Source organism: Melospiza georgiana, chromosome 6 (genome assembly GCF_028018845.1).
Source record: "Melospiza georgiana isolate bMelGeo1 chromosome 6, bMelGeo1.pri, whole genome shotgun sequence".
NCBI classification, from domain to species: domain Eukaryota; kingdom Metazoa; phylum Chordata; class Aves; order Passeriformes; family Passerellidae; genus Melospiza; species Melospiza georgiana.
Genome location: NC_080435.1, coordinates 24,388,014 through 24,405,020, shown reverse-complemented (window position 1 = coordinate 24,405,020; position 17,007 = coordinate 24,388,014). Strand labels below are relative to the sequence as shown.

Below are 17,007 nucleotides of genomic sequence, written 5' to 3'. Positions count from 1 at the left end.
GCTGGTTTTCATTGTTACCTACCTTGACTTACATTCATATCACACTGTACAGCTGGCCCCTCCTTTCCTTGGGAATGTGGCTGACATCAGCTATTACAGATGCAGTGGGGAACAATTCCCTCTTTTCATGTGCATGGCTCTCTTCCATCATAAACTCACCCATTTTCATACCCTAACAGGGCATATATATGTGAAAAACATAAGGCAAAGAGTCAGGCTCCTTCTTATGATTTTGTGCCCACCCACTCTTAAATACATCATTGGCCACATATCCCTTGACTCTATTCCAATCTGCAAAAATACACTCACAAGTATGAAAGCTCTGTTTTATTACATGTAAACTCTTCAAATACAAAGACATAATAGAGATTTTCACAGCATAAGCGATAAAATTACAATATAATTGTAATATTAAGTTTTTAAACATGAACTTTCACCTTAATTTTCAAATTTAATTGTCTTTTGTTACCAGAAAAGTAAAGCAAATGTTACCAACATAATTTTGAAATTTTGCCCCAAAAACTTACCTTTAAAAATATATATATTTGTGTCATCTCACCACATAAAATTTTAAATAGTTTCAGCTCCAACTATATATACACAGACACACAGTGACTGTTCCATCTACAAAGCTGCTGTATCTTATGTAAGTTTAATATTAGAAACAATAATAAAAATTAATAACAAGCAGCTTCAGAAGAATTTGTAGAAATTAATGAAATATCTTGTTTTATTTAGCTTTCAGCTCAGTCGTTTTAGAAATTAAGCAAAGTTTTACACAGAATGAACATTTTTCTCTTTTGCCGGATGAAAAAGTTTGTATTGCTTGGTCCAGTCAATTAAGTTGGGTTTGAACATACCAAAGCAACTGCACTGAAAAAAGTCTGCAAGATTCTGGAAGCATCCAAGGCTGAAAAAAGAGAAGAACATGCATTCATAAACCCAAGAAACAAAGACTGCAAGCATGAAAAACACCACTTCACCATGAGGCAGCACCCAAGATTTTAACCTGTCAAGGCAGACAGCTCAGGAAGAAGAAACAGAAGAGCTCTCAATTAAGCATTATACCTTTGCTGAACTTTTACAACATGTTTTACTTAAACACATAAGAGTAGATTAAGCTGGACTGAAATAATGCCTCACAGTTAGTAAGATCCCATCTGTTAATATACCTGAGGAAACTGGGAAACCTTGGTACTGGTTTCTCTATTCATAGAGCTAAATATTGTAGGAGAAGTCAGAAAGAGAACTAAGGTGTGAACTAGTCCCTTTCTGATCCTACACAACAGACACAGGGACTGATGAACAAATTTTTGGACAGCACTCCCTCACCCCAAAAACAGCGGTTTTGCATTTATGAGGCAGTGAAGCCGATCAGTACTGAAGAGATAACATGTTTCAAACACTCTATTCATTAATACCCACTTGTAGGGAGTCCTCCTGAGTGAAACAGGATGCTTAGAGGATTTTCTCTGTACCAGGAGATTCATTCTTTCATGTGAGGTCAACCCCAGGAACACAATCTGATTGGGAAAAAAAAAACATAAGTAATGGTTACAACATGAATATCACAAACTAAAATCCTAGTGAGCAAAAGATACTACTAAGAAGGGAGTAGGGGGAAGAGCCTGGATATATCTAACAAATAAGTAACCACTGCTATAATGATGACTGCAAAGTATGTCTTGAAATGTCACTGGGGCTAAAAGGACCTGGCAAGAACCAGCTCCCAGAGAAGGCAAGCCTAATTGGGATGTCTGTGAAGACTGTACCTTTCACAGATGTCTGGTGCTTAACTGTGATAGACTTCCACTTCTGCAATCTCCTCAGATTTTTGTCTACATTCTACCACACAAAATGGCAGAAAAAGACACCTTGATCCACAATGACACTAAATGCCACAAAGCAGTACATTCTCAAATCACTGTGTATGAAACACAGCAGTTAAACTGTGTTAAGTAGTTAATCCTCCCTATCTTTTCCCAGCATGATATCCCACTATTTTGGACACTGCAAAAATCTAGCAGTACACATCTAAGATTGTGGAGCTTTTTGTTTTTCGGGTTTTTTTACTGAACAAGATGTAAAACAAGCCCTTAGCTCAGTGTGCTTAGCACATATTTCAAAGACACCTGTTTCCTAAGAGCTGCTAAACAAGCTTTCACAGATGTTTTAAGACAGCTCTTCTCAATTTTGTTTGCATAGCCAAGCTTTTCTCTGATAAAAACATAAACAAGAAACTTGACAGTCCTCAAGATAAAATCCAGGTCATATATTTTTACAGTAGCAGTGGGATTTAATACAGCCTAATGACACATGGCTGAGCTCTGCCACAGAATTTTCAACTCCGGAATAATTGTGTTACTGAGATTTCGTGCAGTTTTGGGGGCATTAATACCAGTTCTATTAGTCAAATTTCTTGTCTTTAAATACAGCTTTTTATAGGCTTGGAATTTTGAGTAGTAAACCCAGAGCTCAGTTATAGGAATGATTTGCAGACTGTGATTCTACTTCCAACAGAGAAATGCTGAGTGCACAAGCTGAACCTGTGAAACTTGAAGCTCTGCCTTGAGATTTAAGAGAAGCACCTTGCTGTGACATTTATCAGGGAGAGCAAGCACAGAGTTTTTATGGGAGCAAATCATCCAGGGAAGAGCTTTAATTTGACAAGAAGCACAAACTGAAGGAAAATATTACCTGATAAAGCTGAACAGTGAGCCACAGAGAGGCCCACAGGGTGTGGAAACAAGTGACTGAGGAGATGTAGGAAACCCAGGGAGAGCAGGACACTGTCTGGGTGAAGTACGTCCATGCTCCATCTTGATGGAAATTTGCTGCACAGTGGTTGGACCAATCTGACAACACACACAATCAGTCAATTGTGTTTTTAAGCCCTTAGGAGCTGAGGGAAGATTATTTGCATGAAATTAATATTACATAGCAACATCCTCTAGAAATACCATGTTTCATCTATCCCGTTGCTATCTAAAAGCACCCACACAGATGTGTGAATGCTTGCTATTCTGGCTGCATAATCTTTACACTCTGTGCTCATGATCCACAGAAAAACATCCTTGTTTTTAAAGGCTGGTGCTATAGCAATTCATCCTCAGCAACTAAATTATGAGGGTTTTCCTCTGCTTTCCAATAAAAATTTTGAATTTTACAAAGCAACAGTTCAGATTCATTAACAAAATAATATACTTTTTTCTCTTCAGAATTAAATTACTTTAAAACCAAGAAGAAATGTCTGCATTTAGTAAGAATATTTCCAAATTAAAAAAAAAATAAAATCAATCAAGCTTTTGCAATAATGTATTTACAAACTCATTTTCTGTTACAGCAAAGGGGATCCAGATTAGAACCTGTCACCTGACCTTCGGCCACATTTTCCTCTCTAACAAAAATGCCTCCTGCTATTTCATTTTCCATTGGGTACCCCACTACAGCAGCATCTTTGTTCCGGCTCAACACAAATGGAATCAGGTATTTGACCAAAGACTCAGGATGCATTTTCACTTAATGCTACAGTAACATCACTGCTGAAATAAGGTATTGCTTGTGCAGGTTGTACTTGCTGGAAAGGAAATGCTGAAAAATAAAGACCACACAGAGACAGATTTGAAAGCTAAAAACTAAACTCATGGATACATACACTGAAGAGTTCCATAAAGCAGCCAGACACCAGTCATTGTCAGGAAAAACAGGAACAACAAGTAGTAATAATGGTTCCCAATGCCTGAAATTGAGGGGAAAAAAATTAAAGTTGAACATTTTAAAATTCAGCAGTACTTGCATTTCTACTAAAGTTATCAGGAATAAACAGAGTCAAAACCATTTCTTATTTTAACCTCTGCCATCCACAAGAGAGCTTGGCAAGGCTGATCTCTCTCTCAACTTTGTCCTGTAAGCCATCCCAATTTATATAACAGAATTAGTTCTGATAAAGTCAACCAGGATTTGTCTCTCCCTCAGAGCTTGCCTTCAGCTGTTTTAGTCTGGTGAGCCCTAATTAAGCAACCACAACTCCCTCCCATGCACAATAAAATTGCCTCATATACTGAGAAGTCTAAGCTATTAAACTTGCTGGACATTGTGTGCTTCAGAATTGAAAACATACAGGGAAAAAGCCCTAGACCTCTGTCAGAACAACTGTTACACGAAGATATTATTTTTAATTACAGTGATATTGTTCAAAGCTTTGAGACAACGCATCAGAAGGATGTCTCAGCACCTTGTAAATAGCAAACACTGCAAAAATAGCATTTAACACTAGGAAAAAGGCTGTTGGCAAAAAAAAAGTGAAAAATGTATTGTTAGAAATGTGAAGCTCTCACCTTCCTATCTTGAGCATCACCAGAAATAAGCCAGAAAGGAAGAGAGAGGGTGAGAGGGAAGAACACAAGAAGATGGAAATGCCCTGCAGGGCCATCTCAGCGGTACAGCTGCCCCACTCAGAACTGTCCCCGACAGTGACAAGGGGCAATGGAAGTTCAGGAGGACACACAAGTCCAGCCACTTCCTGCAGCTCATTCTCCTCACCCACAGCTACTGCATTAAAATGTCAGACTGTGCACACTTGTCTGGTTCTTTTAGTATCTACTCCTGGACAGATTGTCTAAAAAAGTTTGTCTAAACCCTTTCTGAACCTGCTGACATTGCCTGTGTCTGCAAATCCTTACAGCAGCAAGCTCCAAAGTTTCCCTGCCTGCCATGTGGAGCCATTTTTCCTATACCAATCCTAAATCCCTGGTTCTACTATGACATGCTTGGCTAATAATTCTGCATTCACTTTAGCCACCATCTTAATAAATTTTTTTCTTTCTTTTTTTAAAGTCTCAATCATATCTCCTGTTCCTTCTCCCTCCAAAGAAAGAGTTACAGATTGCATGATGTGTGTTCTTAGGGTGACCACTCTAACAACCCCTAAATAATCTTATTTGCTTTTCTCTCTTCCATCTGATTTCACTCTGCCACCTATCAGAGTCCTTCAGCATCAACAGGATATTCTTGTGTCATGTGTGCTCTCTCTTTAAGGGGATAAATGTTCTCTGCAACTTTGAAAATATGGGGCATTTTCAAATTTGATAAAGCAACACACTCTCACCTACACACTGTCCAGTCCACAGAGAATGCTGATCATATCTGGCTACACATGCTTGGCAAGCAAGACAATGCACAGATCTCAAAGGCTTCCTTACCTAGGGGAGGATGAAGGGAAAGAAAACACTCATAGCAGAAGCATCTACTTTGCTCAAAATTTAAGGCATCATCTTAGTTACCACCCACATTTTGCATAATTACTGGGTCATAGACCTCACAACACAGAACATGGATGAGAACCATACACCTTAATTAAATAGAAAAAAGAGTGGATTTTTAAAAATTAAGATTAGAGTCCAAGTATCTCAAAGCATCTCTTATCACCATAAAAGAAATCTAAACGATATATAACAAACTACTTGTTATATTGTTATTAACACTTTAATGACAAGCAGTGAGGAAAAAGGATGTTTATGGCAGCATTGAGTAAAATGCAGGTTCACAAAAAATAAGTACAAAAAGCCCTACTTACAAGACACGATGTGCAAAATGTTCTGAAGTCCAAGCATCCAGTTTCTGCAAGAGCTATAATGTTCTGAAAGATAAAGATTTTGTGCATGTACTTGGATAACTTTTCCATAGGTGCTGTGAACATTTCTACATTAAGACTTCTGCAGTTTGTAAGTATTTTAAGTGCCAAGAATGAACAGGAGTAAGAACTCGCTATTTAAAGAGGTGCACAAGAAAAAACAAACCCGTAAAGATTAATGCAGCTTCACCCACACAAGATTACTCAGAAAAGCATTTCTGTGTTGTCAAAATTAATAAATGATGTGAATTAAATACTCCTTAAAATGAGATGGGACCCCTCATACAGTCAGCCAGACTTCAGGAAGATGAAGCCTGCTCCTTTACAAGGACAGAACATTTATGAGTCCTGTGGCAATATGTTAAAACTGCAGTTTATTCTCCCTGGCAATTGGAAGAAATACAACCTCAATGACAGCCATGAGATCACAAAGAAAATGCTCTCCTCAACCCATAGGCTGGAGAGAGCAGACACTAAATTCTCTACTGACTGGCTGCCCATGACTTCTTTTGGCTGCTATAAAACAGTTAGGAAATAGCATGAGAGTTGCACAATGTTCAAGCACAAAAAACATTACACACATCCTCATCCTCAAAGCACATGATAGAATTTAAATAATTAGTAGCACATAATATATAGGAAAGCACTGTGACTATTTCTTTCTAACCATAGACAACTGCAACAGAAGCCATGCAAAACTTACATTTTTTAAGTGAAGTTCTATGTGAATTCATATCACAGATAACACCAGTGGGTCTGTACAATCTGTGGCCAAAGCTCATATTTCAATGAGAGGACAGAGGCAAGCAAACTTTAGCAGGACAAGGCAGACAAGGAAACAAGCAGTAGAACGAGAAATTCTCCAAGATCTGCACTGTTAAACAACATTGCTAAAACCTCTTTAAGGAAGAATATTTCACTGCTTTCCAGTTTACCAAAGCTGCACACGATGACAAGCAACCACCAGAAGTGGCTGATACATGTTGCACCACACCAGCCCTTCCATTTGTTTTTACAAAACCACCTACCTCTTTTCTCTCTTCTTCTGAAGTCTTTATATATCCAGGATCAGTACTCCAGGTTTTATAGAAATAATAGAGAAGACCCATCAAGCTGAACACAACAGTGATTTTAAGAATTACATTTGTGTGTGTGGTATGTGATAGTCAGGTTAAGGACTATATTCTTACAACTCATAACACCACTCTTTGTGAAACAAGCAAAATATTCTAAAATTGGTTAATACTAATTAGTTAATACAAGCAAGACACAAGAAGGAAAAAAAATACTTTCACTTTTACAGTGGGATCCTCTCTGTCCTTCCAAGGCCATCTTATCAGAGAAATGGAATATTCTGTCCAGTTTGAGTGCTGAAGACAACTTTTACAGCTGTATAAACCTGCATCACAACATGGCTCCATGTCATCCTCCTCAAAAGTCCTCCAGACTTCTGCTTTTGAATATTTCAGAGGTATGAAACAAATTTGATTTCTTTTTTCCCCTCTGGAGCTTTTGTACTTTATTTACACAATATCAGTCAGACATGCAGAGCTATAAAGCTTCTGGCAGCTGTGAGATTAGTTTGGCTGCTGGACCACCCCTAACTCAAACAGGCTCTTACTCAGTCTTACGTTGTCCCATTCATTTCAGCCAAAAGCAACTAAATATACTCATTCAGAAAAATGTAACTGAAAGTCATCCTGAAACTATTTTTGTCACACAAAAAAAGCCCAAGACCACACTGCTAAACACTTCTGAAGGTAATGGGACATTAGGAACACCATTTTTACAGAACTAAAACCATCTGTGTATCAGATGACTGGGGAAGAAAAACATGTCAAGATTAACTGTCTCCACACAGCAACAGAGGCATACAGAGTGAGACTAGTTTAATACAACTTAAAGTCATGCATCAACCTTGAGAGCCCAGCTGCTAAAGAACCATTCTGCTGCTACCAAGGACCAGACAGAGCACTCAAGTCTGGATGGCATCTCCAGTGACTCCTCAGCCACTTCGTGAACTCCAGGGAAAATAATTTTGAAAAATCCAGGATGGCAACCCCAAAGTCATTTTCTCTTATGAACTAACAACACTGCAAACAGTTCTAATTAAAATCAAGGTGACAATTTAGGAAATACTGGCACAAACATCAGCTGTGTTTGTTACAATGCAGTTGCAGGGTGCAATTAAAGAAGTCAAAATGATGGTGTGTTTCTTGTGGATACTACTGGTCTATTTGCACTGGTATTGGTTTTTGGAGCTCAGAGAAATCTTTAGTTAGAATGGCTGGATTTTCATTCAGTCCAAAGCAAGTCTGAGAGAGATACAGCTAACTAAAATCCTGAAAACTTTTAAAACACTGTGACCAGCTCCAGAAGGAAAACACACTCATGAGAACAAGGGTTGGACAGTGAAATGGAAACCTATCCACTGGCCCATCTCACCAGGCTATGGTTAGTACTTCCAGAACACTGCTATGCTCACTATCTTCAGCAGCATCTGACTCAAATCCCTACAAGTGGATTTGTTTTTTCCTTTTAACTTATGTTACACCAATAAAACAAAACTTAAACCTTCACAACAATTGAATAACACCATTTCCATTTATACAATGGTGTGTGAATCCCAGCAGGAATACACTTGATCAGTTCATCAAAGTTAATCCTGATAACTCCATTAAGGACATCTTAATTGGGAACAGTACAAGAGAAAATGTAATTGAAAGGCTGAATTAAAAATTAATTAAAACTGTGTAGCAATACATTGTAGCTGCTTTAGTACAAAATTATTTGCAGTTCTAAGAATCTTCCTAAAGGCTTTTTCACACAATTTAATCAATGAACAGATGCCCACTGTTTAACAAAGAACAGGGCACTAGAAAGAGAGCACAAACTACTAAAATGCTTTTGTACTCATCACTGAGAAGCCTCTTCAAAGCAAGTAAATGTCAGATAGAAATTAATTCACTGTATACTAAAGATTCAATGTAACCTGTGAATAAAGACAGGAGACTGGACAGTCTACTTTGCAGGAACACAAAGGAATTTCTTCTTTTTTTAGGGAGGTGGTGGTAGAGGACGTTTTTAAAGGCAAGAGCATGAATACCACCAACTGTGAAATGCTTATCATTTTAGAAAGAAGAGATGCTTTCAGCATTATTATTAAGATGTGTTACCCAGTTACAGCACATGACAAAATACATCAGTGTACCACAGTCTCAGTGAGGAAGATTAAAGAGTGATGTGTAGATGCTAACAGAAGCCATTAGTTACATAACACCTTCATTCTGATATTCCAGTAACATATGAAATAGGTCAGGTTGTAAGGAAGACAAAAATCTATAGACAAAAGAAGGTACAGAATTTTAGTCTTTGTTTAATTTAAAGTCACTTTGCCTCTTCCCAATGGGATTAAACCAATCTTACCAGAGATGAACAGTCACATGGAATTATCTGGAACTTCTCATCACAGTTTGCACAACAGGTTTAGATTTACAACAAACTCCAAGCAGAATTGCATTTCCTGAGTATAAAGGATATCAGGCAGGAACCAGAAAAACCAGGTCATGGACATCCAAAAAACTGAACTTAGCAGAAATGCTGTGGGAAGGTATCTTAGGTTCTTGAGCCCCACAAGTTGCCTGAAAGAACATTAAAAGAAATAAATATTTTTCAAAACATATTTGAAACATAGAATATATATAGATATAGAAAATACATAGAATATAAATAATATGGTTTGTAACTGCAAAAACTTCAAGCACAGGGTTTATTTAAAGTTGCTCAAAGCAATCAAGAACTGTCACTCAAAAGCATTCTTTATCCATACATATAGGGGATTAACAATGCAAAAATAAAACTGAAGAGTGCTCTGCTCCAGCACAATATTATATACCTGAAAAGTGCAGTAGGACTGGTTGAAAAGTCCCACCTCTGTCTATTTGTACACAGATAGCATTGCCATATCAGTGACCACTGACCTTGGCAGGAAAGGTGAGAAACAGCTCAGGATAACACTGGGAGGTCTGGGGAGCAGGAGAGGGGATGGCTCCTGAAAACTCATTTTGTGACAGAACACAGCAGGAAAAAGTTGTGATAAAGGACACTTCTGAGCAGATATCTCAATGTCTACCAGATAGAGACCATCAGCAATACTCTGACAACAAAATTAGCTAACAGACTGCATTTGGGGTTTTTTTTCCAAATCCTTCAGTTACAAGAAACTATTATTGTGTGTACCTAAATATATTTGATTATTATGGTCATTAATTCTAAAAAGTACATGCATTTAAGTTCTCCATACATTGTAAAACCATTTCTCAGGCACTATCTTTTTTGTTAACTGAAACTAAACTTTGAAAAGAATTATGCATCAGATGCTTTTTAAAGTCTTTGCCAAGTAAGTACATAAACAGAGAGAAAAGGCCACAAACCTCACAAACAGAGACATCACAAATAGCAGGCTGAGAAGCAAACCTCCTTTTAAAAGCCAAGAATCAGAACTTAGGTCCATGACGTATCCAATGGCCCACATGAACGCCAAGGAAGATGCTAACACCAGGAAGAGCTGTCAAAATGATTACTTTTAAAATATGACAAAGTACTCAAGCAGGTCTTACTTAAAAGTATTCAGTTCATGTAATGACAAATGCTGAAAGACTCACAATAAGTAAGATAGGACAAGGTGACACATCAATACATCAAAAGCAGGGGTGAGGTATGACACAAAACTCTCACCCAAACCACTCCAATGTGCTTTTAAAGAACTCTATTTTGTGCACCCAATTTCAGAAATTACTCTCGTTAGAGTTAATTTGCATGTCACTCTAAACACAGCATGCTCTGGTTTTATTTCTATTACTTATTACTCAGGAAATTACCTCATATTTCTCTACTACTTTCAGTAACCTGTTATTTCTCCTGTTTCTCATTTTTTCTTCCTCTTGTAGCATGTAAATCATGAAGGGATTCTGACTTTGGCAAGCAATGTCAAGCGGCCTCTCTCCCTTTAACAACAAATAGGGTTATTTATTTATTACTTTACACATAAACACTCTCACTTTTAACAAAGGCAAGAAATTAACATAGTTAAAACAAGACTAACTGGGCAGTTACTTCCCAGCCCCACCTCCCCCCACACTATTTTTTTAAGGTAAAGGTAAGCTAAATTCAGAGTGCTAACATGCTTAAATCGGAGCTTCATAGCTCTGAAAACTGATACTTGTAGCTTTTTATCTGTTGGACTGTTTCCAATAACACATCTACATAGTCATGGGAATCTATACTTTCAACATTTATGCTATCAGTTCCCACAAACATTAAGTTGAAGCCTTTCATATGTGATAACCTTTTGAATGTACAAACAGGCATTACCAAACATCAGCTTTCACAGGAGGACATTCACTTAATTTGAAGTCTTTACAAGTCTGACTAGACACTAAGAAATGCATTTTTTTAAATCTGCCCAAGTCCTCATGACAATGTCTTTAAGTAGAAAACAGCCAAATGAAGAAACGAAACAGAAATTAAACAAGGTCCTGAGAAAATCAAACTAACTAAACACCCCAAGAAAACGAAACAAAAAAGGGCAAGGGAGCAGAATCAAGTCAAAGGACACAATTACTGTTCAGTGAATACAAGGCGTGGCTGTTCATTACACAAAAGTTGCAAAGAACCTCTGCATTCATACTTGGAGCCACACCTCAAGAAAGGCACCAACTCCCTTTTGGGAAAGACTAAGAATACCTGCTCTTAGCCAAAACCCGCTGCAATTTACATCCAACATGGAGAAGACTGAGATTTTTCTTTACATTCATTTTACACATTCATGCTACATGGGATTAAATATCACAAAGGAAATCCTACCTTAACATTTTTTATGTCCAGGCTGGCACCAGCCTCCAGTAACAGATCCACTGCACTAGTATTTCCTGAGGCTATTGCCCAATGCAGTGCAGTATTCTTTTGAACATTGTCTACAGCATTGAGAGAGGGGTTAAACTTTAAGAGAAACTTCATGGGTTCTGGTCTAGATGAAAATAAATCATCAGAGTTAACAAACAGAAGATAATCTAGATTGGAAATGAAACTTTTGAACATATAATGCCTTCTCACAACCAGCTCATCAATGGTAAATCCATGTTTAGAATTCCCCACCTGCCCTGGAAGTAAGGTAGCATCATCATTTCTCCAGATGATGTTACCTCACCATTTTAACAAATATGAGGTACACAACACTGGTCATATCTTCTACAACCCCATAGCTTCTATCTCCCCATTTTATTAGTTCTAAATGCATTTCACTGCATCCACACCCATTTGTTTTAATTTTGCACAAAATACAATAAGGCTGCAGACAATTTAGCCAAAACCTAAACTTATTTAAGAAATTCCTTTCACTTGCTTTGCTATACCCAATAAGCATTCCCAACTCTGAATCTCTGAAACACATCATATTTTTGTACAAATGGAAGGGAAAGGAACGTCAGTTAAAAAAAAAAAAAAGCAAGGAAAAATTCACCTCACTGCTTCTTGACTACAATACAATAGACTTTTCTTCAGTTACTCTCTACTTACCCAAAGGCTTTTTGTGCTGTTAACATTAAAGGTGTTTGTCCATTGAAGTCTGTTGTGTCTATGTTCTAAGAATAAGACAAACATAACAAGCAAGTGATTACCAGTGATCTCAGGAAACAGTGGAATTTGGGGCTATATAACTGACTTAGCTTCACTAATGAACAGAAAAAAGGCAAATCAGAACATATCAGCCAAGAAGCCAACACTCATTTAAAACTTTTTCCTCCTTCTCTAAGTCTTGCATGTCATTCTTTACAGAATATTCTGAGTTTCTATTTTAAGGGAATTTTTAAGGGAGAGACTCCACTAAGGATATTTATAAGTGAATCATGTCAATTGTATTTCTTGTCCTCCTTGCAAAGAAATACACTATCAATAAGAAGAACCTTATAAAGCAATGCTAACCAAGTTCCTTGTGTAAATAGAAGTACATAAAAGATGTAAAGAAAAATACATAAAACAGATTTATTAAAACAAAGAAGGACTACATATCTCAAGACATAGGTAAATATCTAGCCTAAATTTTCTTCCTTCTTCACAACAAAGGTTTCCTTGCTTTCTCCCTCCATCCATCATTATATTAGCACAGACTTACTTAAAAGAATTATTCACATGGATATTTTTAGTAGAAGAGAGGTGGGCCAACAACTTCATTAAGCCTGTGATATACACCACTGCACCTACGTTCCTGAAGTCACTCTCCCTAAAGAGAACTTCATGAGAAGGAAAATAAACTGAGCAAACTTTTAAATTCTAACACTAGATTGTTCCTCAAAATTACTCTAGATCATATAAGAACTCTCTTGTCATTTTTATTAGCTTGTTGTTACACTTGCCATCAATTCCGCTCATTTCACATATAAGCTAAGAGACATCAACTACCATGGATACAACACAGAAATTTCTAATGAAAATTCAGACCTAGTCTGATCATTTTTTCTGCATTTTCAATTTATGGAAAACTGCATAGATTATTAGTTACAAAGTTGTAATCAATTCATAAATATTGCATAATGTCTATACATCATATACTGCTTTTTGTTCCCACGTTTAAAAGCCATTGGTTATTTCACCGCACCACAAATCCACACAACCTTAACAACACTCCTAAACATGCTGAAATGTAGGTGAATCTGGATGTGGGCAATGACAGGAATAGGGAAGAGCATTAAAAAAATTTATATATACAAATGCCTAAGTTTGTCTGTGCTTCTAGCACATAAGAAGAGGTGTAAAATCACTGTTCTTCATCGAAAAAAACCCAGTTAGTTCTGGAATGCCTCCTATACACAGGCAGCTACTCATAAGCAGAAAAGTACATTTGGGGCATCAGCAACATACCTGGCCTTTTGCTATGAGGTAGGCTATGATGGGCATGTGTTGGAACAGCACTGCTAAATGAATGCTACTGAATCCTTCCCCATCAATGAGACTGGGATCTGCTCCACACTTCAACAATAACACGACCATCGGAAGGTGTCCTTGTCTGCAACAACAGGTGTAAATGAAACTATAGAGACAATTTGAAACATGGATATTTTAAGGAAAGCATTGCCTTTATAATTCTCACAGGCATCCCACAAAATATTTCAGCTTCTCATGGCTTTATTTAGGAAATCATATTAAATACATACAGCCTAACAAACAAGCCTAGGGCAAAGCATTAATTTAGACTACAGTGGGTATTCCACAGTAACTTCTCCTATGAGCAGTCATCCAAGCCTCTGATTCTGGCAAAAGACTGACAGTCCAGAAGAAAGCACTCATCTTCCAGCAGGAGACTTCACACTCAGAGAAGTTTCCCCAGAATAATTATTTCAGGTTATATTTTCTCCAGACAAGCAGTGCTTTGCTCTCTGAATCTCAGAAAGTGCTACCACAGCTTTAAATACTGACAGATTTGCAGTAAGGGGTTGCAAGCAGCACTACCTGGTGGCCCAGTGCAGGGGTGTAGAATTGAGATCTCCACCAAGCTGATCCACTACTGCACCTTTGGAAAGGTAATATCTGTGTAATAACAGCACAATAAGGTCAGGAACAGACACAATAAAATAGAAAAGCCTTACACTAAAGATAACATAGCTAAAGGAGTAAATGACTCATAATAAAAAATTCACTGGAGAAGCAAATGGACAAAAATGGTTTACCAAGTAAGTAATGCTGTTTCAAGAAAATGTTGAAGAAAACATAGTCATTAGCAAGGTACTTCTAAAATCAGCTTTCACCTTTGTTACAGAAACAAATCCAGGAAAATCCAATGATTTCATGTACTAGATGATTTCCCATATAAAGAAACAGGCTACCTTTACATTTCAGTGATATCTTCACTAAGGTAAGTGCGTTAAAATTTGAATTCTCAGTTCTCTTTTCAAAGTGATTATAGGTACCAGTGGCAGAATACACTGTGTTACTGCCACAGGGACTCTCAGCTTACTTTACTAGCTCCTGTCTGTTGTTTATGGCTGCCCAGTGAAGAAGAGTCACATTTTCTTTGTCTGGCTGTCGAACATCATATCCTGCTTCTACCAGTTCTTTGCATCGTTCTAGCATTCCATACCTTAAATGAGAAACAAAGAAAAATTAATATACTTATATTTTTTCAGTATTCTCCAGTCTGGAGACATTTGCACCCTAAAGAAAAAATATATCTCAGTAAGCATCACCCAGCAGATCCTACCGGAGCAAATTCCACACTGCATTCAATGGAAGTCTTGTAAAAAGAGTGGGGCTATGCCTTGACGAGTAGAATTTTCTACTTAAACAAATCTGCTTGAAATGTTTTTATTTACAGTAGCAACAGTAAGTTACTTTTCTTCTTCCACTACAGGGAGAAAATGAAACTGAAAACATTTCCTTTGTAAAAATATCCAGCCTGGCTCACATTTGAGGACACTTCCATCTGTTCCAACACTCTGCACACTCAGAACATGTACTTACTGTGTAGCCTTGACAATATCACAGGTGCTGGGGTCTTCAGCAATGGGATATGGGCCTGGAAGACCTTTATCTTCATGGACGCTGTGGCTCCTGTGCACATGAGGTCGATGAGGCCCATGGCAATGGCTTTTACACTGATTGTTAACAAAACAATTATTAACCACTGTTACTTATCGGCTGCACACCACACACAGCTCTCCCTTTACCAGAAGCACTCACTGGGCGTGGTAGGTTCTGTTAATACAAACGAAGATGTTAATTCAAAGCACGGTTAAAGCCTCCGGGCAAGAGACCAATCCTTTCATTTGCGGAGGACAGCAGGGATGAGGTTAAGGTGCATTAGGACAAATGACAGAGGCGTTCAGCACCCTGCAAAGCTGGTTCCCGACACAGCAGCCTCCCCCACAACAGCGCTACACTCCAGAAACCACAACCTACGGCCTTGGGGAGGGTTTGAAACGCACTTGGCAGCCATAGTGCCATCCGTGCAGCCAGAAACCCGACGAGGGAACAGACAAGGCACACGCAGAGCACGACACGGACGGCTCTCGCCCGGGAGCCCCCGCCAGATCCCTGCGGCACCGCGGCCGCCCCGGCCCCGCCCTCACCACCTGCCCGGGGCTCGCGGCCGCGCCCCGCACCCCCGGCCCGGGCAGCGCCGGCTCCCAGCCCCGCTCCAGCCTGGGGATCCCCCGCTCACCGCCGGGCCGCCCCCCGCCATGCCCGCGGCCCCGCCGCTTCCTGCTCCCGCTTCCTGGGCACGGCTGCGGGGCGGGGCCGGGCAAACACGGCCCGGGCGGGGCGGCTCCGAGGCGGGGCCGGGGGAGAGCGGGGAGGCCCCAGGAAGCCTTCCCTGAGGCTGTCCCTGCCGCTGAGGAGCCGCTTGGGCGAGCGGATCGGCGGTTCCCGTGTGCCTGAAATGGTTCCTTCCCTTTTACCAAGGCAACCGCATCGAAGAACTCTGTTTTCGCTCAGGATTCCCCCCCGGGTGGCGGACAAGGCGAATTGTCTGCTGGCGAGTTTTTCGGGGCTTGTGCCTCAGCAGGTAGAAGCGATCTCTCGGTGAAGGTTCTGGAGACGTCTGATGAGGTGAGGCTGAGGAACTGGGGGAGCTCAGTCTGGAGAAACTGAGGGAGGCTCAGCGGGGACCTTGTGACTCTCCACAATTCCCTGAAAGGAGTAACATTACCTCCTTGTTGGCCCAGTTCCCAGAGGAGTTCAAGGCCATTTGGGACCATTTCCACCCCCAGCTGAGCCCCAATATCCCCTCATAATGACCGCCAGGGTGAGAGAGGAGCCGCCATTTTAGGGCAAGCGGTCACCATCCCCCGAAGAAATGGGGATAAACTGGGAAAACACCCAAGCGTGTCAAACACCCACACCTCACCAAGCTTGCCGGGTGAGGTGGGACCCTGGCAGCCCTTGGAGTGATGCCATCTCTTTTGGCCTCAGAAGAAACCCCAGCATGGGGTGACCAGAGACGTCCAGCTCTCAAACATCATGGGGCTGTGGGGACACGGGGACCCCCTGCTCCTAGAGGAAATGTGTCATGACCCTTGGACAACTGACAGTCACCACTCACAGGTCATCAGAAAAGGGATAATTATCACTCCCAGCTCAGCCTCCAGACCAGGGCTGAACCACAGAGCTTTCGCCATCCTGCCATAGTGGGGTCCTGGCTGGAAGGATCACAGCTCAGGTCAGGTCTTCAAGGAGAGACTGGGAGAGCCATTCAGGGCACAAGAGCCTCAGCAGCCTTCATAAAAGGGAAGAAAACTGCAAGACCAGGCACATTAATGAAAAAAAAAAAACCCAACAATTATTTCCAAAACCCTGTTTTGGTAGGTCAGAGCAGTAGGCAA

The 17,007-nt window shown here is 39.8% G+C and overlaps 1 protein-coding gene across 1 annotated transcript; it reads right to left on the bottom strand.

Moving 5' to 3' along the window:
* Nucleotides 1-326: 326 nt before the first annotated feature.
* ZDHHC13 (zinc finger DHHC-type palmitoyltransferase 13) lies at nt 327-16,248 on the bottom strand. Its single transcript, XM_058026584.1, has 17 exons — nt 15,846-16,248; nt 15,146-15,279; nt 14,643-14,765; nt 14,138-14,215; nt 13,550-13,694; nt 12,209-12,273; nt 11,498-11,660; nt 10,513-10,638; nt 10,066-10,199; nt 9,140-9,273; nt 6,661-6,755; nt 5,576-5,638; nt 5,108-5,201; nt 3,656-3,739; nt 2,698-2,855; nt 1,426-1,523; nt 327-910 (listed from the first exon to the last, which is right to left on the bottom strand). Exons 1-17 carry the CDS (start codon nt 15,864-15,866, stop codon nt 775-777), a joined length of 1,851 nt encoding a protein of 616 aa, XP_057882567.1. The 5' UTR covers nt 15,867-16,248; the 3' UTR covers nt 327-774.
* Between the last annotated feature and the right edge of the window lie 759 nt (nt 16,249-17,007).

Excerpts from the sequence above, each read along its gene's own strand:
- ZDHHC13 (XM_058026584.1), bottom strand. The coding sequence starts at position 15,866 with ATGGCGGGGGGCGGCCCGGCG. Across the intron at positions 5,202-5,575 it reads CATTTTGCACATCGTGTCTT|GTAAGGAAGCCTTTGAGATC; the intron begins GTAAGTAGGGCT and ends ATCCTCCCCTAG. Across the intron at positions 2,856-3,655 it reads GCTTTATGGAACTCTTCAGT|ATTGGTCCAACCACTGTGCA; the intron begins GTATGTATCCAT and ends GTGTGTTGTCAG.